The sequence below is a fragment of the Oryzias latipes genome, chromosome 12, assembly GCF_053564925.1.
Source record: "Oryzias latipes strain Hd-rR chromosome 12, Olatipes_Hd-rR_3.1".
In the NCBI taxonomy this organism is placed as follows: Eukaryota; Metazoa; Chordata; class Actinopteri; order Beloniformes; family Adrianichthyidae; genus Oryzias; species Oryzias latipes.
The window spans coordinates 24,391,082-24,414,477 of NC_136248.1; the positions used below are offsets into that span (position 1 = coordinate 24,391,082).

The following is a 23,396-nucleotide window of genomic DNA, read 5'->3' on the forward strand; positions in this document are numbered from 1 at the left end:
TTTATTTAGAAATTACATGTAAACATTTTAACATTGTTGAACAATGATAAAATGACAAACTTTGGTTTTGAGATCTCAAAAACGATATATTTGTACAAATCTTGAATAGAAAACACAGGGGATTCCATATGTGTTAACATTTAAGTACAATCTGGACCCAGAAGCTATGGTAAAGCAGCCTGAAGAGACATCTGCAAGAGAGAAAAAGGCCATTCAATGAAGCCAACAATCCCTCTGTAAAAGAAATTAGCATACAGCTGATGTTCAGAGTTAAAAAGACCCAGCCTGGGGCCTTTGGCTGAAGGGAGGCAGGAGGGAGGAGTGGCACAGGCTGCATTGCTCCACTGTCATTGTTTCAGTGCTAACTCCATATGTCCCTCTAGCGGCAGCTGACAGTGTGACCTCTGACCCGACATGCTACTGCAGAGATGCATTGTTCACAGCACCTGTCTGGAAACAGAAACGGGGGGGGGGGGGGGGGGGGGGGTCACTTTTTACAAGAAATTTTAACATTTGTTTAAAAAAATTGAAGAAGAAATATAGACATCCTTCAAGCAGATGTAAAATGACATTTCAGCATTTGTTTCACAGAAAACCCCAAAATGGTGTTCAAATTAGAGTCACGTATGTGTGTAAAGGATGTCTTTTTTTCAGCTTCAAAGAGGTAATTTACTTTGAGGAAGTAATCCCACTTGAGGAGTCTGATGCATTCACATTGTAAACCTAACGTTTTAATAAAACCTGGTGCGTTTTTGGGCATTCCACTCGTTAAACTGCAGTTCTTTAAGAGGCACTTTTGTTTTTGCCTTATAGTCCGTCAGTGAGGCTGCAGATAAACAGGATGGTTTCCCTTTTGTCCAAATGGTACATTTCAAAACATTTGTAAAAATTGGCAGGTTACAAGCAGCTTTCCTAGCTAATCTGGCTCCTAAAAGACCCACTCTATACAAAGTCGTTTTTATCATGTTCATGTGGCATTTTCTCATAATGGAGAACATATTTAAAGAAAATCAAAGCTTAAAATTGTGTTTCTGACTATTTCCTGCTGCAAATCATTGTGAATTAGAAGCAGATGAAAAATATGCTTTTGTAAAAGATCATGTTTGTGGGTGAAGTATATGCTGGGTGGGCTATAAGCTCCCTGCTCCGCCCCATTCTGACGCAGCCACTTGTAGACAAACAGAACGTCCGTTTTCCTCGTCTGAGCTGGTATGTGGCTCAAAACTGTACGGCTGGTGTAAGGGTCTGTAAGCTGGTGAGAGAGCATGATGTGGGGAAGAGGGGGCGGGGTTGCTACTTGCCAATGGTCACACCCACAACACAAAGGCAAATTTCTAATCAACCCTCCTGCTCCTCTGCAGAAACTATGTCCTAAATGACAGTTTTTGTTTTAGCCTAAAATTGCCCAATTATAACTAAACGTCTACTGGGAACAGTTTGAAAATACATCAAAAGATGATTGGAGTGGGTCTTGAAATGTTATTTCAACCTAAAAGCTCATTTTTGTGAGGTGGAGACCTACAGAATAAAAAAAAAAAAAAAAAAAAGAAACCATACAGGAGATCTTCAAATAGCACTATTTATTTAATTTCAAAATATTTTTTTGTTCTACTGACTTTATTCCAAGAAAGCCAGCGACTTAAAGAAGCAACAAAATAAACATGTCTTTGTTAATTTAAAATACTGACAAGTAAAACAAATTAAAAAAAAGAAAAAATCTGATTGATTGGAAATGGAAAAGATTCCTGATAGATAGAAAAAAAACACACACACACACACAAAAACCCATTACAACCTGCAATGTGCAACCAGTCATGGAAACTCGGCCCGTTTCCATCACAAATGATGTTTCCGTCTTACAAACTTTACAGTAAATCCTAAAAAATGTAACTGAACTGATTATTTTAGCTGAAGTGAAGGATGAATACAGCAGAGTACAGTTGATTCACAACTGGCCAAATAAAAACAGTTCTCTACTCAATTTGAAACATTTCATGATCACAACCTTTCACAATAAATCCACAAAACGTCCTAATTAAAATCTGCTAAAAAATAGGGAGGAACTATGAAATGAATGAAATCAAAATAAAATAAAATAAAAGTTAGACTTTGGTTTAGTCTCCTAAAAGAACTTTCCCTTTCTGTGACCAGCAGAAGTTAATATGACTTTATTATTCCCAAATTTCTTTTAGGAAAGTAAATATAATTTGTTGTGTGATACAGAAAATTAAAAATAGAGTAGAATTATTTACAAAAACGAAATACCAGCTTGGCTGCATGAGGACATAAAAGGTCTGAGGAGCAAGCAGGCCCTGTCGTTCAGGGTCAAAACATCGCATTCAGTAAATGTCCCACAATGCCTTGCACCTGTGTGCTTTACATCTTTTTAATAAAATAGTTGTTGAGGCTTTTATTGTGTAAAAGAATAAGCTTTTCACTATTCTAAAGGAAACAGTGCACTTGTCAAGGCATTCAGGAAGTGACGCTTTGCAGGGTTTAGTGGAAGATGCAGTTCCTCCGTTAACAGAAAGGGGTCCCCAGAGTTTTAAAAAGGAGTTCTTGGAAATCAGTGTGCAAACAAGTAAAAACATCAACTAAAACTGCAAGGCCGTACATTCACCAAAAACCAAGTTACTCAGGACTCAAATATTTAACTTTCATTCCAAACCACATAATGAATGGATTTCTTAGCAGAACACAAGCAGCAGTGTTTGTATGCTTCAGATTGGTTGTTGTTTTTTTTAGTGTGTTTTTTTTTCAAGTGTGAGTTTCTGTTTTTATAAGGAAAAGAAAAAAAAAAAACGTTTTGGGAAATAAGTTAGTCAGAGTAAAGTCAAGCTGTTTGGAAATACGCATTTCCATACTAACACATAAGACCCAAGCCACAACTGCCAAAGACAACGCAACAGCCAGCTGAAAATTCAGAGGTTGAAGGAACAAAAAAGCCACTCCTTGTTTGAGAAATTCACGAGTGACTCTTAGGTTTGTGCTTGACCTAAAGATTGACCCCCGCCCTCCACACAGACGCATAAAAACGTGGGTTTTAAGTGCAAGATAATGATTAATAAACTTTCAAGGCAGTCAGGATTTGACCGCTCCTTTCATTTCCTTACTGAAGTTTTAATTACATTGGGAACAGCTTAAAGCAGGTGAATGATTTAAACCACATCCAGTGTTAAGACTTTACTTAAAAAGAAAGAAAACTCTCACCCTGACGGTTAGGCGGCAAACTCCATTTATGGAAATGCAACCAAATACATTTCGCCGCAATCTGAAAGCCTCTTCTTCAAAGCTTTTAGTGAAATAAGGTAATAGTCATGAAAGGGGCCTGATCTTAGCTTGTTCCATACAATCTGTAGATGCACAGAAGACCCCCCCCTCCTGTCTACACCAGTTATTGAAGGGGGGCAGGTGAGGTATCAAGTAGTAAAGGGAGGATATTGCTATCAATAACAGATCACTTAGAGTGCTGTTATTTCAACTAAATTAATAAATGATGAGGCAAAAAAAATTCAGCAGGAAGAGGATTGTTCAACACTAAGTTCAAAAAACAAAGACAGCGTACTGTTATGGTGCAGGAACGGTACGCGAGCGGTTACAGGCAAAAGGCCGCAAATCTACTGAGGATTTCAGCCGACACGTCAAGACTAGGCCGGCTGGAGGAGTCGGGAGGGGAAACGTGGGGAACCCGCTGCTTAAAGGAGATATTTGTGCCCGGCATCCTCGTCCAACGTGAGGTCCACAACTTCTGGAGGGGACACCCAGTTGTGCTGAGGGGAAACTGTAGTCCAGAGCTGGGACTGATTTGTGCTGTTTAAGTGCTCCACTGAGCTTTCCTTCCAGGAAGACAAACTCTTTATCACCCCTCCGCATGGATGAGCACATCTGGATTCATCAAAAAAAAAACAACAAAAAACAAATAAAAACCATAAAAAAATGCTTTTATTGTGTTTGAAGAGGGCTGGGGAGGTGAACTTGTATACAAATCGCGCCCCCATCGAGCATCTTTACCGTGCTTTCTGTTGGACCTCGACAATTTCCACCTCACTGTCAGAGGAGGCGATCTTAACCTGGGCTTTGAGTTGAGAGCTCTCCTTGTTTGACAGCTGGAGCTCCACTTGCCCTGAAATGAATGAGAGGAAGAGTCACTCACACTGTGGGAGCAGGGGAAAGCATTCAGGCCCTGCTGACACATGAAGGCTGCAGCTGTGTGACAAACAAAACAAAAAGAAGAGGAGAAAAAAAAAATGGAGCCACAAAGTAAACACTTGAGTTATTTCAGCGGGAAATGATGGCAGACAATCACGCCGTTTTAAAGGCCATCTTGCAGCAGCGAATGCAAACTGTTAGATGGGAAGGATGTACTTGAAAGATTGTGTCTCCTTGATGTTTACTGATGACACCCATGTACTCGAAAGTCCGGCCCTCACTGAGAAGAAATGACCAGTTGCGATAAACTGGGTTTGTAACTGACCTGCGATCGAGCTCAGAGCTCTTATACACCCAGAGTGAGATGTCAAATCCTGGCCTCTGTGTGTTTTTAGCTCATGCTTTATCACCGTAGGCCGGACTGCCTCCACATTTATACTCTCCTGGTTAGAATCAGTGTCTGAAATGTCATAGTGACCCACTACAGGAGGCCCGTCTGCAGGAAACAAAGAAAACACTTAATTATTCAAATCATCTCTGGGAATGGCAGGACTCTTTTAACACATTGGAATCTTGCGGGTTGAATAATATATATGTACTTTTTTTTTTCCTAAATGACCCAAAAAGCCCAGAATTGAAGGTTACAGGAATGAGCCAAAACCTTTGGTGTCATCAGCACCATCTAAATGGCTGCAACGATTGACAGGTTAGCACGACTAAAACAGTTGTTTTTCTTTTCCATTTATTGCTTGTAAAGTAACAGCCATTCACATAAAAAGTACACTAGAATACAGTCATTACCAAACACTTGAAAATAAATTTGCCCAGTGGATGAAAGGGTAGCTGGATGATTAAAAAAAAAAAAAAAGAGGACAACTATGGAAGAGCAGGAACGCATCTCCTCGTTCTACCCTGTAATGAGACACACTGTTCTTCAGACGTGTGTAGGTGTTTGAGGGGGTGCGTCTGAACAGCACGTACAAGCAAAAAAACAACAACAAAAGAACCCAGCATATTAACAGCTGATCAGGCTGGATCCAGACATATACCCAGAGAACCAAAGCACTTACTTATGCAATATAGATTGAAAAATTACAAATGTAAACCAGGACAGTCTCTTTGGTAAACAATGAAAGGCCCTTTAGTGTGTGTACAAAATAAATGTATGTTTTTAATGCATATTGTCACTGTTGGCAAAACAATGGCAGCAATGAAATAAATCCACAAAGGGAACGATGGCAGCACTTAAATGGCAACAAAGTGACACAACAAAAATAAAGGAATCACAAAGTCTGAAGGAAAAACCATTCAGTCATGGTTAATGTTGGAGCCACAGCGTCCTGCCAGTCACCGCTGATCAGCATTAGCAAAGCGACGCCTTGCACACATGCTGCTGATGAGAACTCGCTTGGCCTCGCACATTCTATATACCAGTATAAATCACATGCAAACAGGTGAAGCAAGAATGCATTCAGCTTTAGGTTCAGGAAATCATATGCAGTCACATACATTAAACACTTTTGGACATCCTAACTAGAAATATGATCAAGCAAATGCTCCATTTCCGTTTGTTAGTGTTAGTGGGTGTCATCGATGGTCAGTGATGCCGGTGCGGTTTGGGTGAGAAGTTTCTGAAGGACCACAGGATCTGAACCAGAGAAGGCCACAGAGATCTGCCAATTTTATTTGTCACTAGAAAAAACGTAAACATCAACATGCACCATATTGCTGCTGTGTCACCGCTACTGCCCTGAATGGTTTACTGGGATTCAAGTTACGCAGTCCCGTGAAACAGGCCAACATGGGAGCAAACCAGTGCAAACCAAAGGGGAAAATAGTTTCTTTCTTAAGGTTTGGAGTCATTACCCCCACCCTCCCAAAGAAAAACAGCCCTTTCCTGAACCCCATACACTAAAAAATAATCTAATCTATTTACTACAAAAAGGCAGCATCAGCAGGAGGAGTAACGTTCATAACATAAACAGATCAAACGTAAAACTGTGAATTTGTGACATTATTTTCAAAAAGAGAAAAAAAATGTATGGGTTTATATATTGTGTTAAAGAAAATTTGTAAATATATGTTCTGCTGCTATTAGTTAAAGCTCAGCCACCAAAACTAAAAGCTGTGTCCCCAACTTTCTGCAGGCACAATGCAGACCGTTCAGGAGAAAGATGAGCACTGAGGAGGTTAAATGCGAGTCCTACCAAAATAGAACTGAAATGCGTTATCGATCACCCCGAGCCGGGGTTTGAAATGACAAGGCACATGCCATTATACAGCAGCACCCCCCCCCCTGAACTGTAATGATAGCCAAGCTCCTGCAATGCATTCTACGTGAGAACGAAAGGTGTTTTTACAGCTGGGAAAACTAAATCCATACAACCATTAGCATTAGGGCCATGACTCCACGCCAAAGCCACCAGAACAGGTGAGTTGAATTCATCTGTCAAACCTCACAGTGATTTCAGCCGACACACAGAGACACAGGTCTGTTAAGAGTCAAATGACCAGCTCAAGCCAGCTGATGTTCAAAACCTTAGTGACCTCAAATCCTTTCTGAATTAGAATCCATTGTCCCGCCTCCTGAATCTACAAGTTCTGCCGATCCAAGCTGCAGGACTGACGCAGAAGTGAAATCTACACATTTAGGAGGCCGGGGTCTGGAACATTTCCATTCTGAGAGACAGCTTCGGAGAGGATGTTGTTGTTTAAAGGGGTAGGGGCGAGGCTGTTGTTTTCACGAGCCAACATGTAGGCTGCCATAGTCTCTGCAGACTCCGAGGATGGCAAAAAAGAACTCGGCGGGGACAGCCTCGCCCCCTGCTGCCCCTCTGGGGCATCGCTCGAGCGTTTGGAGGAGTCGTCCGAGTCGAGGTGGGCAAGCTTTTCCATCCAGACGCGGAAGCGCTCCTCGGTCTGACGCTGCATCACAGCAAACCGCGTCATGGCCTCCTCCAGAACACTGCCGATCCCGTTCCTGTCCCACGAGCTGGTGTCCAGCAGCCCATGAATGTGGGCTCCCACTCTGGATCGCTCCGATGCACGTCTGAAGCCAGCTTTAAAGACATTGAGGCCAAGCCATAAGAAAATACAGTAGCACGTTCATGCTTCGGAAGTGGACTTGTGCATTAAAGAGAAGAAAAAAAAAGACACTTTCTGGTTACGTGCAGATCGACTCTCATGCTGATGGACAACATCATGCAACTGGAGCACTCAAATGTGTGTGTAGGATGTAAAAATGGTTGAAGACATTTCATGTACTAAGGTTCTTCAAAAGAATAAGACTGGGCATTTTAAGTGACAAATTTAGCAACTATGGTTTGGAAAATATGTTAAATGGTGAGTCTTCGAAGTACAGACATCATTTAAGGGTAATTACTACAACTACTAGATCTATAGAGCAAAATAAGCAAACATGTTCACTGTTGGTGCAGTATGAACACAATTGCAATATCTTCATTATTCAAACTCTCTCATTAGACAGGAGAATACCTGATTAAATCAGAAACATTTGATGTAAAAAAACATAAATTTACTAACTGCTACTCACTAAATAAAAGCCTTTCTAAAGCCACAAGGAAAAAAAAAAAAGAGTGAAAAGATCAGGCTTAGATAAATATGAGGGCCTCTTTCCCAACAGCAGCATCACATCTTCAAATATTAGCCTACTTGTTGTTCCAGATGCCTCAGCTCTCCCAAGACATTTCTACATCAGCTGAGGAAACAAGAGAGCTGATCTACACGTACAGAGGACTGTCAGGGTTTGACCTCGGTTTGCATTAGACGATTCAGAGCATTGTATAGATTAACATTTAACACACAAACGCTGCCCAACTGCTCTGCAGAATCTGTTTTAGAAAAGAAGGACCACCCGACTGAACCGGTAAAATAATTCTGTGTGGGCAGTATGATCGACCTGGACCAAAACAAAAAAAACAACAAAAAAACCTTCATCACACTAAATAAAAAACAATAAAACAAAGCAGGTCCTATTAAAATAATAATAAAAAAGAAACCTTTGATCGCATCTTTCAGTGATCTACACATTTATTAGACCCTAAAAACTCTAACAGGTATGTTTTGTAAAAATGTAATGAAATCACAATGGAACATAGAACAGCTACCAAAACAGCAGAAATGGCACTACTGGTGGATTATTATTACCCCATGAGTTATACAGTGTCAAATAAACCTTCACAGCATGCAAAACGGGACACAAGCGCCATCAAAAAGTGAAGTAGAATGGCAAGTGACTGGACAGAGAGCAGCTAAATGAAGATTATTTAGGCAGAGATACAAGACAAATGACTTTAGATGGTAGATGAGGAAAAAACTAGAAAATGACCGATCCACAAATACAAAGCAGGCCTTCTTTGGCATTTATTTTACAACATTTTTTGATTTGATTACACTTTCTTAACTAAGGTTCTGTGTCTTTGCTATATTAATGTTTTTTTTTTAAACTAAGTATTTATAGCCACAGTATGTGATAAGATTATGGACGTTACCTGGAATATCTGTCTGGATTGTCTTGCTTCCTCCAGAAGTGTCATCATCCTCAGAGGAGGTGGTGCTCGAGTCACATGTGAGCTCACTGTCACTGGTACTGCTGTCCTGCAGCAGGTTATATTTCTTCCGTGCTGCTGCTTCACGTTTCTGCCTCAGCAGACGTATACGCTCCTTGTGTTTCTGGCTCCGGTGACCTTTCACTTTAGTCGGCTTGCCATTAGTTTCCAGCCCAGCAGCTACGGCCATTGTAGGCTGGCAGCGGTTCTTCTTGGCAGCCATCGCACTGGGAGGCGTCTCACTCTCTGAACGCGACCGGCGGGACTTCCTACCTCCTGAGGCAGTGGCAGAGGTTTGTTTTGATTCTTGCCCAGGATCATTTGTGGCCTCCATAGCATCCCCTTCTTCTCCTCCTGCAGGTGGAACAACACCCTCTTCTCCAGACGAAAGAGTATCTGAGTCAGCAAGGTGCCCACTAGATGAAGGGGACAGCATGCAGGGATTTGAAGAGTCACTTTCATAGATATTACGTGACACAAGCTTGTCACTCCTTTTAGATGCATGTTGGGACTCTGGGGAGTCTCTGTGGAGCTCCTTCATCAGGCATGGCATTGAAAGGAGACTTTGCTCCCCCTCAGTGTTTAAGGGGCTGTCTATCTCCTTCTCCCTTGGGGGTGAACTCGTACTGGTGGTGGTCTCCGTTTTCAGATGCTCATCTTGTTCTTCATGAACTGAGGCTGTGGCTGATTGAGGATCATCAAGGCATGCAGGAGGGCATTCGACATCCAACACTTCTTCTGCTCTTGAGAAATCAGCCATCTTTAATCTTGTTTAGCCCAGAGCCCAAAGGTCCACCAAACTTGGACCAATGTCCCTGGACAGAAATTCACCTGCCAGAAAAAAAAAAAAAATCATTTGAAAGTTTTGATATGCTGAGGAATGCAAAACAAGCAGACTCAATAGGCTTCTTTGACTGCATGTATAACAGCAGACTCGCCCAATATTATATGCATCAATACCAACATATATTCAAATTTTTCATTTTGGCCCAAGTTTTCACAATTAATAAAATTCCAAGCAAGATTCTGTGAAAAATTGTACAAAAAGTTGGTTATTTAATGTTTTATATATATATATATGTGTGTGTGTGTTCTGTTGGAGTTTGTAACTAGCTTATGCTAACAACCTTTTGGCTGCTAACTTGAAATAATTTCGATCGTAATATATCGTCCTCCCGAGCCGAGAGCGAGAAGAAAAAAACGTGCGGTGAAAATAAACACTCAGGCAGGACAGCTGCACCGCAAGCCTATAAATGGAAACAGTGTCTATCCAGACAGAAGTACCGGGCAATCTCATGTCAACGGCTAAAAGTAGGCTAACCGTTAGCTACACCCCTCTTTTTGCATTTGTCTGGTTTCAACTTACCACGGTGTTAGTTATAGTATTCGTTTTCCAGCGTTGCACTTTTCAACATTTTCAAAAAAATATTAAGTTCTCTGGTTTTCCAATAAATGAAACCAAAACACCAAATCCGCTTTAAATAAACGCAACTTGCATGAACGCGAATTTGCTTTGACGCAGTCCGCTCTGAGCTTCGCCAGCTCTTTTAGCTGTTAGCTCAGTGTTTATTTTAAAATGTCTCCTTCGGCAGTCCTTTCCACTTCCGGTCTCTCGGTTTTATTCAGACGCCCCCTTCAGGTTTACATGAGTATTACAGCTTAATATTTTTTTTCATCCTTTCTTTCTATTCAGATGAGCAGGAAGGCGGATTTTGATACACTAAGCGTATGCGAGATGTTCCATTTTGTTCTGTATCCTTACAACCATTTGAATTATGTATTTGCCCTTTATTCCACTGTAGGATTTTGATAATAAATATTTTTTTCAAAAAACTGAAGTGTTGCCAAGAGTGACTGATTAGCTTCAGGTTCCAGATCTTATAAAACAGATTAAATTAATGTTGAAGTCAAAATGAGTAAGTAAATGGTCAGGTATTCCGTTGCTGGAGTTTAGTCATTTAAACAAATTTTAAGTTATAAGATTACGAGAAATAGATTAAATAAATTAGATGCTGTCCTCTGAGATTTGACAGAAAAAGGTCTTGGTATGGGGCATTCAGTACAGTTGCCCAATATTTTTTTTTTAAATTGAACTTCAAACAAATGCATACACATGACTACAACAGAAAGAAAGAAAAAAAGGATAAAATACAAAAATGAATAAATAAATAAAAATAATAACATTATAATTTTAGTTTACAATACTAGATATTGTCATACAACATGTAATCTTCAATGAAAATAGACAGTTTCATTGCATTTTTGTTTTTTTAAATTAATTTCAGAGATTTAAAATATAAACTGATCTCTTCATGAAATGTATTGAATAATGGTTTGGTTTTTGAAAATCTGCTCTTATGAATGAAACATTTCCCAGATATTAATACAGTATTAAATGTCAAATCAAATAGATTATCACCAGAAACTACTCCAAAAAAATATGATGTGCTTTTGTAATTGAAAAGAAATAGGAAAGGGAAACTTTGAGGAGCACCAAGAAAAAAAAATCCTCCCAAAAACATTCATTAAAAAAAAAAGATGATCAAGTGTTTCTATATTTATGTCACAGAAAGAACAGTTATTTCCTGGAAAACCAAATTGTAAATGTAGTAGTTCCTTGCATGGAAAGACTACATGCATTATTTTAAAATGGATTTCTTTGTATTTTGGAAAAATTGGATATTTAATAACTTAGAGCTTAACTTGCTTATTTTTTCTTTTGTGTAATGCTTTGACATAGAATGATTTTTCATGAAATCCTATAAATGAGTTTGGAAGTTTTGAATTAACTGGTCGACCATCAAACAATGGAGATGGAGGTGAACTATAATAACCAGCTGACTAAATAATGGCTGACTGGCTTATGCCTTTCTATTAGGCTATGTGTTGATATTGACAATGAATTTAACTTACTTTGCTTTAGATTTACATACAACAAACTACATTATATTGCTAGTTTCAATACTGGGTGCATGGAAAAATGCATTTTTTTTAAGTACTTCCGGGTCACGGAGCTCTTTCCGTAGCAGCCTGCAGTGTCTTCCGTCCTTCCCTGTGGGTTCCGGGAGCAGGACACATCAACAGAGGTCCATTATGCTGTCAGTTCGCGTCGCAGCGTCTATCGTCCGCAATCTGCCTCAAAGGGCCAGATTTGTAAGCAAAAATAACCTCTAAATGTTGACCTTTGACTAGAAAAAGTATATTTTATTTCTCTAAATGGCTGCCATGGTTTCCCAACTCGTCCGCGCACCTCAGGACGTCAGACCGTTTACCTTTGGAATATCATATTCCCCTTTTATAGAAAAGTAGACATAAATTGGATATTTTATAGGTATATGGATTTACTAATGGGGTGTTAGAGGAAGTTACTCAAAATTGCGTTTACTGCGACTTGTCAGTGAAGGTCAGATTGGTGATTACTTTACTAGCTTCCGCTGCAGTAGGTCACAAAGTTTAGAAAACCACTATTGTTATTTTATTAAAATATGCTAATAATTAATAACTTAACAGATTTTAATACATTAATTTATTAATGTATATTGGATCCCCTATTGTGCCAGCATTTCTATATGTTGGACCTTGAAATACTTAAGGGGGACTGATGACAGTGACGTACAACAATTAGCAGTAGTTGTGGATGTTTGCTTGTTTTTTTTGATACATTTGTGTGGTTTTTTTTTAAATCAGCCATTTCCACTATAGGGCTTGATTTCTTACATTCAAGTCTTCCAAAACCACATATTTTTTCTGACAGAGCTTGATCCATGACCTCAGAATTATATAGTTGCATTAAATGATGAGAAAGACAAACATTATTTGCAAAAAGTTTTACATTTGATTGTGACTGGTCTTAAATGTGTTGTTTTCTAGAGTTGGCGAATTGAACAAGCCACAAATTAAATAACGTCAGCCAGCACACATCCAATCTCATATTTTGAAAACTTTTAAGCTAAAGTTGAGATTTTCATGTTTTTGTGGAGCGGGATGTGGTTGAGGCTCACTGATTATTTTAAAGTATAGCTGAAAACTGAAAAGTAAATTCATTTTTTAATGGACTTTAAAAAGTCTTTACTGCAACCAGTCAAAAGCTGTTGGAACCGCGTTTTAATTGATTTTTTTTTTAATTGTCTTGTTGCAGTGTTTAAGGAGTATAAAATATTTTAATTTAAGTAAGATTTATTGGATTACTTCCTGAACAGTAGCAGGTATATTTAGCTAGCATATTCAGTTTAAAAAGAGTTATCATATTTACCATCGGGACAAAAATAGAGTTCAAGCCAATTCAACCATAATTTTCATGAGCATCAATACCCTTTTTCCGCTTTAGTTTGATTAATTTTTTAAAATTTGTTTAAACTTTATGAATAACGCTTTTTTTATTTGTATTTGAATGGATGTTTTAGAAATAGATGGACAGAATAAACTTAAGGGTTGACTTATTATTTTGAAGGCATCCAAGAACATTGCTGCGGTTTGTGTCGGAGCCAAGACTCTGCACACGTCCCGCCCATGGCTGCAGAAAACAGGTCATTGCTACCTTTTGTTTATTAGAAAGGACAGGACTTTTCTTTTGTAATTACTGCTCCGTTCACATTTGGCGTTTATTAAAGGCACAGCCGAGGTGTCGTCCATTCTGGAGGAGAAGATCCTTGGGGCCAACACCAGCGCTGATTTGGAGGAGACTGGCCGCGTTCTGTCCATCGGTGATGGAATCGCTCGAGTGTACGGTCTCAGGAACGTGCAGGCTGAGGAGATGGTGGAGTTTTCCTCCGGTTTGAAGGTAATGGTGCCAAATATTTCTGTTTGCGTATTTTTTCTGTCACGTTAACAATTCAACGTTTGCCCCCACCCCCATGCAGGGCATGTCGCTGAACTTGGAGCCGGACAATGTGGGCGTCGTGGTGTTTGGTAATGACAAGCTGATCAAAGAGGGCGATATTGTCAAAAGAACCGGTGCTATTGTAGATGTTCCCGTGGGGGAGGAGCTGCTGGGGAGGGTCGTTGATGCTTTGGGGAACGCCATTGATGGAAAGGTAATTTTATAATCTGTAGTAGCTGCTGTTTTTCCCTCCATTTGGCATCATAAGTATGAATAAAGAGGAGTTTCCTGCTCTGTTGTTCTGCAGATTTGTTTTCTGGATAGGACTTTATCATTTACTTAATACTGTTACACATTGTAAAATAGCTGCTCACGTTTTCCAGATGATGTCATTGCAATTATCATTTAAGCCTTTACATTTTTTTTTAAATAGACAAATAAATAAACGCCGTAAATATTTAGGTCTTAACACTTAAATGATGTCCGAACCTCTTGAGCTTCTCTATTTCTTGATTTATTTTCTTTAAAAGTACCAAACGTTCATCAATCTTTAAAATACGATCAAGCAAATTATGCAGGCTCTCAATGAAAGCTGCTACCATTTTTTTAAACCTTAGTGAAATCCAGTTTTAATAGCAATAATGAACTTTTTCAAACGTTTTGAAGATATTTAACACTAAACTAAAATACTTTCAAGCATGAAAAAGAAGCAAGAGATCTAAGTGCCTGTTTTGTACTTGAAGTAATTATCACTAGAATCAAACACAGACTTGAGGCTGATATTTGAAACGTGAACATAAATGATTAATATTCAAATAAGGCTTTAGACACTTATTTTGTAAGAGAACATTTCTACCTTGACTCATTTTTTCTTTGTTAATCCATGAAAACCTAAGGTGACATCAGTGTAACAGAGAAATATCAGACATGAGCTCTGTGGTCCTCTTGGTTTGTGTTATATTCCACAAGAAATACCACAAATGGGTTCAGATGTTTCTGACAATCGGCGAAGTCCATTAACATCGCCCTGTAATTTTAATCCTCTAACTTGTTTCGTTTTTGTAGTTTAGGAGGAAATGTTGGTTCTTAAAAACCTCTTGCAAATGTGCTTTGTTTTCAGGGCCCTCTCGGCTCCAAAGTCCGCAGGCGCGTGGGTCTAAAGGCCCCCGGGATCATCCCCCGTATCTCTGTGAGGGAGCCCATGCAGACGGGGATCAAAGCCGTGGACAGTTTGGTTCCCATAGGTCGAGGCCAGCGTGAGCTCATCATCGGAGACAGACAGACTGGGTGAGGATGCAGCTCAAAGAGCAAATCTGGGCACAGGACAGCATGAGCTTCTTTGTTTAGGGTGACCTTAAGAAGATGACAGACTGATGGATGGAGATGTCAAATTGTTTTATGATTCTTTCTAGTAAACCTGGGGTTGTTTTGTTTTTTAGTATTTAGAATTGCTCCCAAAAACAGTTTGTGGTGTTAGAAAATGTTTTTGTTTTTTCATATCGGAAGAAAAACCTTGTCAACAACAGCAGCAACTCAGCAAAGGGACAAAACAAACACTGATTCAATAACTCTAGGATTCATTGTACTATTTAAGATGCTTACTGTAATGATTTTTAAAAAATAATTATTTTTTCATATTTTCCAACTGCGAGAAGAAGCTTTGTAAGGAACAATTTTTGTTTTTCTCAGGGTTGAATTTCATAAAAGTAGGCGCAATTTAAAAATGTTTATAGTATGCCTTTTATTTTGAAAAATGCTTAAAAGATGCAGCCCCAGATGTATAATAACAGCAAAGAGCATTCAAACATATTTCTGAGTGCTTCCATGTTGAGTGTTTGGGTTTGTGTCGCAGTAAAACTGCCATCGCCATCGACACGATCATCAACCAGAAGCGCTTCAACGAAGGAACCGACGAGAAGAAGAAGCTGTACTGCATCTATGTGGCCATCGGCCAGAAGAGGTCCACGGTGGCTCAGCTGGTGAAGAGGCTGACCGACACCGATGCCATGAAGTACACCATCGTGGTGTCTGCCACTGCGTCCGATGCTGCGCCGCTGCAGTACCTGGCTCCCTACTCTGGCTGCTCCATGGGGGAGTATTTCAGAGACAACGGCAAACACGCGCTCATCATCTACGATGATCTCTCCAAGCAGGTCAGATCTGATTTCAAACGAGAGTTTAGAAGCTTTGAAAAGACTTGGAAGGCTGATGTGGCTTCTCTGCAGGCTGTGGCCTATCGTCAGATGTCTCTGTTGCTCCGCCGTCCACCCGGCCGCGAGGCTTACCCTGGAGACGTCTTCTACCTGCATTCTCGTCTGCTGGAAAGAGCTGCTAAGATGAACGACAACTTTGGCGGGGGTTCCCTCACTGCTCTTCCTGTTATTGAGACGCAGGCTGGCGATGTGTCAGCCTACATTCCCACCAACGTCATCTCCATCACTGACGGACAGGTGAGTCTCTGACTTGTCCTCTCTGATACACGACATAAGCGTGTCCGTCAGTGTTTGCCGTCTCATCCAGATCTTCTTGGAGACCGAGCTCTTCTACAAAGGAATTCGTCCAGCCATCAATGTGGGTCTGTCTGTGTCCCGCGTGGGCTCTGCTGCCCAGACCCGGGCCATGAAGCAGGTCAGTCTGCCATAAGATCTCACCACCTTGTGACAGAGAATCTTCCCCTGGTGCCTGACTGCTTGTTGGCTGTCATCAGGTGGCCGGTACCATGAAGCTGGAGCTGGCTCAGTACCGTGAGGTGGCTGCTTTTGCTCAGTTTGGCTCCGATCTGGACGCCGCCACTCAACAGCTGCTGAACCGAGGCGTCCGTCTGACAGAGCTTCTGAAACAGGGCCAATACTGTGAGCGTGAACTCCTCACTCGATCTTCATTTGATCTTACTATCTTCGTCTCACCGCTAACCTTTAACCTTTCAGGTCCTATGGCCATTGAGGAGCAGGTCGCAGTCATTTATGCGGGGGTGAGGGGACATCTGGACAAAATGGAGCCAAGCAAGATCACAAAGTTTGAGAAGGCGTTCTTGCAGCACATTTTGAGTCAGCACCAAGACCTGCTGGCAGCTATTAAGTAGGTCAAACATCCCAAAAGCAGTGCGTCTCTGTCAGCATAGAGATGTCTAACTATGTGACTGTTTTTTCTTTTTTAGGGCTGACGGTAAAATCTCGGAGGCGTCAGACGCGAAGTTGAAGCAGGTCGTGTTGAATTTCCTCTCCAGCTTTGAGTAAAGAGCCTCATGTTCTAATTGATCTCAGTTTCAGTTGTCAATTCCATGAAATGTTGAAAAGCACCTCATGATCTTTAATGTATAAACATCCCTGAACAGAAAATAAACTATTCCATCTGAACCAGGCAGTTCACTTCTTTTTTGTTGGTTTGCAATACTTACCATCAGTTTCTATGTAAACAACTATCATACTGGATTAAAATGTATTACAGTATATCTACATTATTTAAGATGGATTTTCATTGGAGAATATTTTAAAACAGTTTAAATCTTAAAATCAGAACTTTAATTAAATGAATTTAGGCCTCATATCTATTCAGGATTATAAAATATTACATTTAGTTTATTTTAACAAATTGAATCTCTTGAAGATTTAAAATATGTAAAAGAAAAAACCTGGAAAAGCATTTTTTTATTTTTACAATAGTTTTATACAATAGTAGTACAATAGTTTTCCACACTAGAAAAGCTAAATTACTAAAAACCTTTAAAGTAGCCTCAATTTATTTTCAAAGTAACTTTTTTTCCATAGTAATTCAAAGTTGAAGGAGTTTCATGCTAGACCTAAAACTTCTCACTGAAGCTTTATGCAGCATTCTTATTTTTAGTTTTATTATTCCAATCAAGTCACGATTAATCAGATTGCTTTATGTATAGATGTAAATCTCTTAATTATTTTATATTTTGATTGAAATTAATTCCAAATCCAACCATCTCAAAGAGGTAATCCTGGGATCCGAAAGAAAATAATCTGATCCATCAACTTTCTAAAAAAGGACTTTATTAAATACTTATTTGGGTGAATCTGAAGAGGAAACCGTGTGAAACAGACAAACTTTAGTTATGAATCGGTGAAGACAAACAAACAAATAAATGTGAATATTTAAGATTTTTACAACATAAGTGATGCCTTTTAAATACATATTTTTTTGTTAGAGAAAAACGAACAAATCAAGTGTCAGGGTGAGTTATTTACAAAGTGGAAATAACATCAAAAACGGAGGTGTTGCGTCAAAGTGCACATTTGTGGCAATAAAAAGTGTCCTAATGCTAAAACATGCACACCGCTGTGCCATTTAAACAGTAAAATCTGACAAATTCTAAAACTATTGGTCACACCCAGTACTGCCTAGTGTGTACTGCAGGCATGGGGTGTTTATGCTTGGGGATGTTGTTTTGTTTGACATAGCAGGGGTCATAATAATCCCACTCCAGAGCTGAAGCCAACACCCCGTTGGACAAGCCGTCACTGTCTGCAGACAGAATCCGCAGGGAAACACCTGGAAAAAAACACCAGTATTTTTATAGCCTCAGGTTTATTCAAAAAGGATTATGACACTCAAAAAAAGGCTTAAAGTTATTGTTAAAGTAGGATTTTTAAGTAACAGGTTGAGGTTAGTAGTGTTGACCAATACTTTTTGATGAATATATACAATGAAGTTTCAAATGAGTCAGGTTTTCTCTAAACTTCACATCCCTCAAGAGAAGAATTGGGAACAGAGTGGAATGAGTTTTGTTGCCAATTGAAAAAAGTCATTTAGTAAATAAATAATCAATATTAAATAATGCTTTTTGATTTTTTTAAATAAAAAGAGCCAATTTACATCCTCATACATAATATCAAGGAAAGACTAAAAGAAAAGTTATTTGTACCAAGGATAGATACAATTCAATTTGGTAGAAAAACAATTTCAAACAATAGAAATCAATTGGAAATGGCTTTATTTAGAAACCAGCCTCCGGTGGTCATTTCAAGTATTGCAACTTTTGGTGTTCCTGTGTTTGTTTTAAATTCAGAAAGGGAGTTGGGGCTTGGTTTAAATGGTAACCAAAAATAGCTTTATATCTCTTTAAAAGTTCCAACTATTTTGGCCAAAATTAAAAAGACACATTTTTACAAATCTTAAAGTTTTGCTCCATCTAACTTAAAACCATTCAAACTGGAATATTTTTTTAGCTTTTCATAATGTTATGAGCATTTTTTCTTAAAATATTAAATTTGTTGATTAAATCTATTGATATATTTTTTTAAATTGTATTTCTGCAACAGAAAAAGCTTCTATTAATACTTAAACCCGTCAGTCGTCCCTTTTATTCAGATAAAACACTAGCTAAAGCTCCTTTCATAACTCAAATGTGACAAATAAATTGAATTGGATCCTAAATTGAATGGACTTGTTACTTTGTGGTTCTGTCAGTAACACCCGAACACAGATTGTTCCATCACTGAAATACCTGCACTTGCTCCGAAGTCGCTGTCAAGCCCGGGACCCACTGCGGTCGTGTTCAGACAGGACATGTCTGTCATTGGGTCGGTGAACTCGCACTCAGCCATCACTTTGTCAAACGGATGAACTGCAGATTCTGACAGCTTCTCACGAGTGCTGCTGCGCCGGATGTGGCCGATGTGCTCCATCTTATAGGCAAAACAAATGGATTTGGTACAAACAACTCCATAAAAACAGAAAAATGATGCTTCAGCCAGGATCACTTAGAGATTTACGCTAGTTTGGTCTCATTTTATCGACATGTTTTCTAAAAACGTGCATGATTTACACTAGTAACTAACTTAGAAATGCTCCAATGGAATAAACAACCAAAAGTCTCAAATTTATCAGTCTAAGACTAATTATTTGATTAAAAAAACAATATATTAGTTTTTTTATGCTCAATTAAACTATATAAAAAAGATGTCATATTTTTCCTTCATGTGTGTCATTTTTGCAAATGCCAGCTTGGCTTTTTGTTAACACAAATATTCTTTTCTTTTTCCCGGCCTCTCATGTTCAGACTTTACAGAGTCAGATTCTGCTGTCTTTTCTCCTGTAAGAGAGGAGCTGATCCTCTCCACAGTCACCCACTGCATGCTCATTGTTTAGACCAGGGGTCTGCATCCTGAGCCACATGCAGCTCTTTTCATCCCTCCACTGTGGCTTTGAAAATAAATGCAAACAATTTGAATAAATAATAAGTTTGTAGTTTTGGTTAGATTTTCTTTAGTCAATTAAGTTTTGTCATTTATGTTTAAATTTTTGACATATCAGATAACTGAGCAAAAAGATGGTAAAACCTACTGTCTATCTCCCTGTTATGATTAAAAATGCCATGTTTGACTTATTTTTTTTTTCATTTTCAATTCAAGTAAATCTGCTACAGGAGGAAGATCCCATTTGACACAGGGTGTATTATTTTTTTTAAGTAACTTGGACGTCACTAACAAAAGTAAAAGAAAGCTACATGTTTGAATGAATAGATTAACGGCCACAAAAACAGAGCGTTTAAAAAAAAGGGGGGACATTGTTTCGCTTGGTTTTGGTTGGTAAGAAACTGGCCCAAATTCTTTCAGCGTTAAAGATCCAAATTTTCTGATGATGGTGGAAATATTTATAGAAATTTAAGCTAACAATTGCATTTCTGAGTATTCATTTTATTTCAATCGTTGTGAATCAGAAGCAGACGGAAAAAAATGCAGTTGGAAAAAGATTGTATTTGTTCTGTTCTGGTGCACTTGCAGACAAATAGATCCATGTACGTCTTTGTTTTCCTCTTCTGAGCTGGTCTCTGGCTGAAAAGATTGTTACGGCTGGATAGCTCCAATATTGCTCGCCATTTTCGTTGCACCGCTAATGTTAGGTTGGGGTGTGAGGGGCTGTGAGCTAACGGTAGAGTGTAAACAGAGAGCTCTCATCATTGGGGAAGGGAAGCGGCTTGGTTACGCCATGCCAACAGTATTGCCCTCAACTTAGAGGCGAATTTTTAAGGAACTACTGCCGCTCTGCGGAAACTATGTCCTAGAAAACAACATAGGATTCAAAAATCACAATTAAAAGATAACTGGGAATGCCTTAAAAAACAGATCTATATGAAATTACCTTTAGCCTGAACACGAGTTACATCTATTGCCAAAAAAAAAAAAAACAACTACATTTTTTTTCAGTCCTTCAAATACCTTCCAATTTCGGCATCCATAAAAAATTCTGCAAAAAACAGTTTGTCCATTTCTGTCAGTTTGGTTTAAAGCTGATGTTTGGTTTGAATTTGCAGGAAACCTGGGAGAAATCAGAGCTGATGTCTGAGCAGCTCCAGGACTCACCGTTGGGGAGTTTGGAGGAACCAGGTTGATTCTGGTTTCGGTTTCTGAGCAACTGGATTGGGTCAGCACCGGTGCGCTCATGCTCCAGGGCGCCTCCAGTCTAGGGGTGAATGCGGATGAGGCGGCCCGGATGCTGCTCGGGGCCCTCAGGGACCCCGACCCCGTGGCGCCGTCGGGCCTCAGCAGTCGGACCCTCACCCTGTCATTGACACCCAGCCTCTCCCGGGACGACGCCCTGGAGGAGGTGACCGGATGCGGGAGGACGGGCTCGGACACTGACATGTAGGCCCTCCCAGCGTCCTGCAGCGGGGAGAAGACGGCGTCGGAGAGCCTGACTCTGGGCAGGGTGGAGCGCAGCAGCACCTCCTCGGTGTCCCCCCGCCTCCGCCGCTTGCGCTTAATCAGGATGAGGAGCTTGTAAACCAGGAAGAAGCAGTTGAGGAGCAGCAGGAGGAGCACGCAGGGAAGGAGCAGGAGGACCACCACAGTCAGGTTCAGGGGGTAAGCGTCCGTCAGGTGTGCAGCTGAGCTCGGACCTGTCTGCGACATTTCATTCCTGCAGACATCCCGGTGGGAGAAGGCTGGATCCCAGCGGGGGTTTAACGCTCTCTGTCTGCGCACGTGCTTTTTCCCCTTAATTAACGCGCTTTAATTCTGTTCAAAGTGTATAATGCAACTTTACACCGCTTATGGCGCCTTTCTAGTTCCTATTGGTATTTTTTTGAGTCATCAAGCCAAATATGTGAAGTTCAACCGCCAGTAAAGGTTCGCGGATTTCCAGGTCAACAGGTGTGTCTTGATGAGTGACATGTTGTGTCATACCTAGTTATGGCCGCTAGATGGCAGTAGGGGACTCCAGAGAAGCTGCAGGCTCTGCAGCATCTTCGTCCTCAGTTTGGTTCAGAAATGTCTACATCTTTTGCAGGGAGACAGATTTGGTGAAAATGTGTGAGGGCTAACCAATTAACTATTCTATGAACATTTTATTGCAACAGAATACTTTTCATGCCTCCTCATAAACAGGAAATTCCTCTAAATAAATTTTTTAAAACTGTGAATTTTATATTTGTAGACCAGAAATAATTTCATGAAATAAAAAAGTCTGTCTAGAAAAAAACGACCTTTAAAGTTGGGTTCATATGAAATATTACAAAATATTCATAATGAAATGCTCAGTGTAAACTTGTTAACACGTTCACAACAACTGTGGTTTTGATCAAAGAAGCAAATCATTGTGTTCCTCTCATTTGGCCCTTAAGGCTCTGAAGGTCAAGTAGCCACAGGTTTACAACGGCTTATAACATAATTTAGCCAATCACAATCAAGAAAAAGGTACACAGAGTTCTTAGATAGTGCTGGGGGCTGCATATTGGGCTGGTAGAAATTTGAATGCAGGGCGCTTTTTCCCACGGGCCACACTTTGGACACGCCTGGTTTAGATTAAATGCAGCAGAGGCGACAAAGTTGCAGTTGCATTATGGTTATTCTTTCTTTTAGAAAATCAGAGCTTGGTTTAAAAAATATCAATAAATGAAATACATTTTTAATTTAAAATGATAAAATATGGATATTGCTTTTCTTTGAATGCAATTATTGCCACAGCAAAAACCCTTTTTGCTATTTTTTTATCTAAGAATACTCATTAATTGAATTTTATTTTTGTTCTAATATAAAAAAAAACTTTTCTCAACCAAACAAGTTGGTTTTCAAAATGCACGGCAAGAAGCCCCCGGTTCAAGTCCGGGCTGGGGGACCTGAAACAGAAACACCAATGGGGGACGTTTCTGTGTGGAGTTAATTGGTTCCTCTAAATTGTCCCTAGGTGTGAATGTGAATGTGTATGGGTGTGCGATTGTGGCCCTGTGTCGTTTAGACAATAGATGGGATGGATGGATGTAAATTTGACAAAGGCATTAATATTGGAACTGGTTTATTTCAAGTAGGGCTGCACAATAAATCGCAAATTTATCATTACCGCGATATCAAGCTGTGCAATACTGAATACTATGCATATCGCAAAAGACGGCAAAAATTGTGATAAATGGTTACCTTAAATGTACTAAAACAATCTTATGGCAACTTGAAGGATTTAACAAATCAAATAAAGCTCTTTATGCATTTGACCAATTGGATGGAGCCCATTTATGTTAGATGTTTGCCTACAATGTAGACAAGTGTCATTTGGAGTATATTTAAGTTATGATGACTTTTATTTAAATGAAACTGTTGCAGTGAAATGGAAATTATGTTTTGCTATTTGTTCATGTATTGCAAGTTATATTGTCATCGCAATATTAATCACTAATATCGCAATTTGCAAGTTTTCCTCATATCATGAAGCCCTAATTTCAAGCAATAAAAACAAAAGAACAATAGAAGAAAAACAAAAGAAATATTTATAAATACATAAATATAATCAAATTTAGTAACTATTTGAATTGACTAATTTTGAATTGAATATGAACCTTAAAATCAAAATGGTCAGTTTTGTGGTTTTGCAGTGATACTGTGTTAGGGTAAAGCACACGCAGT

General features: G+C 39.5%; 3 protein-coding genes and 1 long non-coding RNA gene across 6 annotated transcripts in view; 2 read left to right on the forward strand and 2 right to left on the reverse strand.

Annotated features, from left to right (window-relative positions):
* Positions 1-1,565: 1,565 nt before the first annotated feature.
* Positions 1,566-10,520, reverse strand: ark2n (arkadia (rnf111) N-terminal like PKA signaling regulator 2n). 3 transcript variants are annotated; one of them, XM_004074691.5, is made up of 5 exons: positions 10,084-10,395; positions 8,661-9,548; positions 4,475-4,645; positions 4,012-4,123; positions 1,566-3,885 (listed from the first exon to the last, which is right to left on the reverse strand). In XM_004074691.5, the coding sequence occupies exons 2-5, from the start codon at positions 9,475-9,477 to the stop codon at positions 3,696-3,698; spliced, it is 1,290 nt and encodes a 429-aa protein (XP_004074739.1). In that variant the 5' UTR covers positions 9,478-9,548; positions 10,084-10,395; the 3' UTR covers positions 1,566-3,695. The 3 variants fall into 3 exon arrangements, with proteins under 3 accessions (XP_004074739.1, XP_011479868.1, XP_011479867.1); XM_011481566.4 differs by lacking the exon at positions 4,475-4,645; XM_011481565.4 differs by lacking the exons at positions 1,566-3,885; positions 4,012-4,123; positions 4,475-4,645 and adding an exon at positions 4,875-7,208 and having other exon boundaries at positions 10,084-10,520.
* A 1,192-nt stretch (positions 10,521-11,712) lies between these two features.
* Positions 11,713-16,892, forward strand: atp5fa1 (ATP synthase F1 subunit alpha). Its single transcript, XM_004074564.4, has 11 exons — positions 11,713-11,870; positions 13,168-13,243; positions 13,328-13,497; positions 13,577-13,750; positions 14,657-14,823; positions 15,389-15,689; positions 15,762-15,986; positions 16,057-16,164; positions 16,244-16,388; positions 16,464-16,614; positions 16,694-16,892. The coding sequence occupies exons 1-11, from the start codon at positions 11,811-11,813 to the stop codon at positions 16,770-16,772; spliced, it is 1,656 nt and encodes a 551-aa protein (XP_004074612.1). The 5' UTR covers positions 11,713-11,810; the 3' UTR covers positions 16,773-16,892.
* Positions 16,893-17,534: 642 nt separating this feature from the next.
* Positions 17,535-23,206, reverse strand: hwa (huluwa). Its single transcript, XM_011481561.4, has 3 exons — positions 20,865-23,206; positions 19,007-19,187; positions 17,535-18,051 (listed from the first exon to the last, which is right to left on the reverse strand). Exons 1-3 carry the CDS (start codon positions 21,411-21,413, stop codon positions 17,885-17,887), a joined length of 897 nt encoding a protein of 298 aa, XP_011479863.1. The 5' UTR covers positions 21,414-23,206; the 3' UTR covers positions 17,535-17,884.
* The window catches only part of LOC144996547 (uncharacterized), a 72,562-nt gene continuing 70,392 nt past the window's right edge, over positions 21,227-23,396 (forward strand). The window contains exon 1 of the long non-coding RNA XR_013659473.1: positions 21,227-21,365. This is a non-coding gene — a long non-coding RNA (uncharacterized LOC144996547). The remainder of the gene's footprint in view (positions 21,366-23,396) is intronic.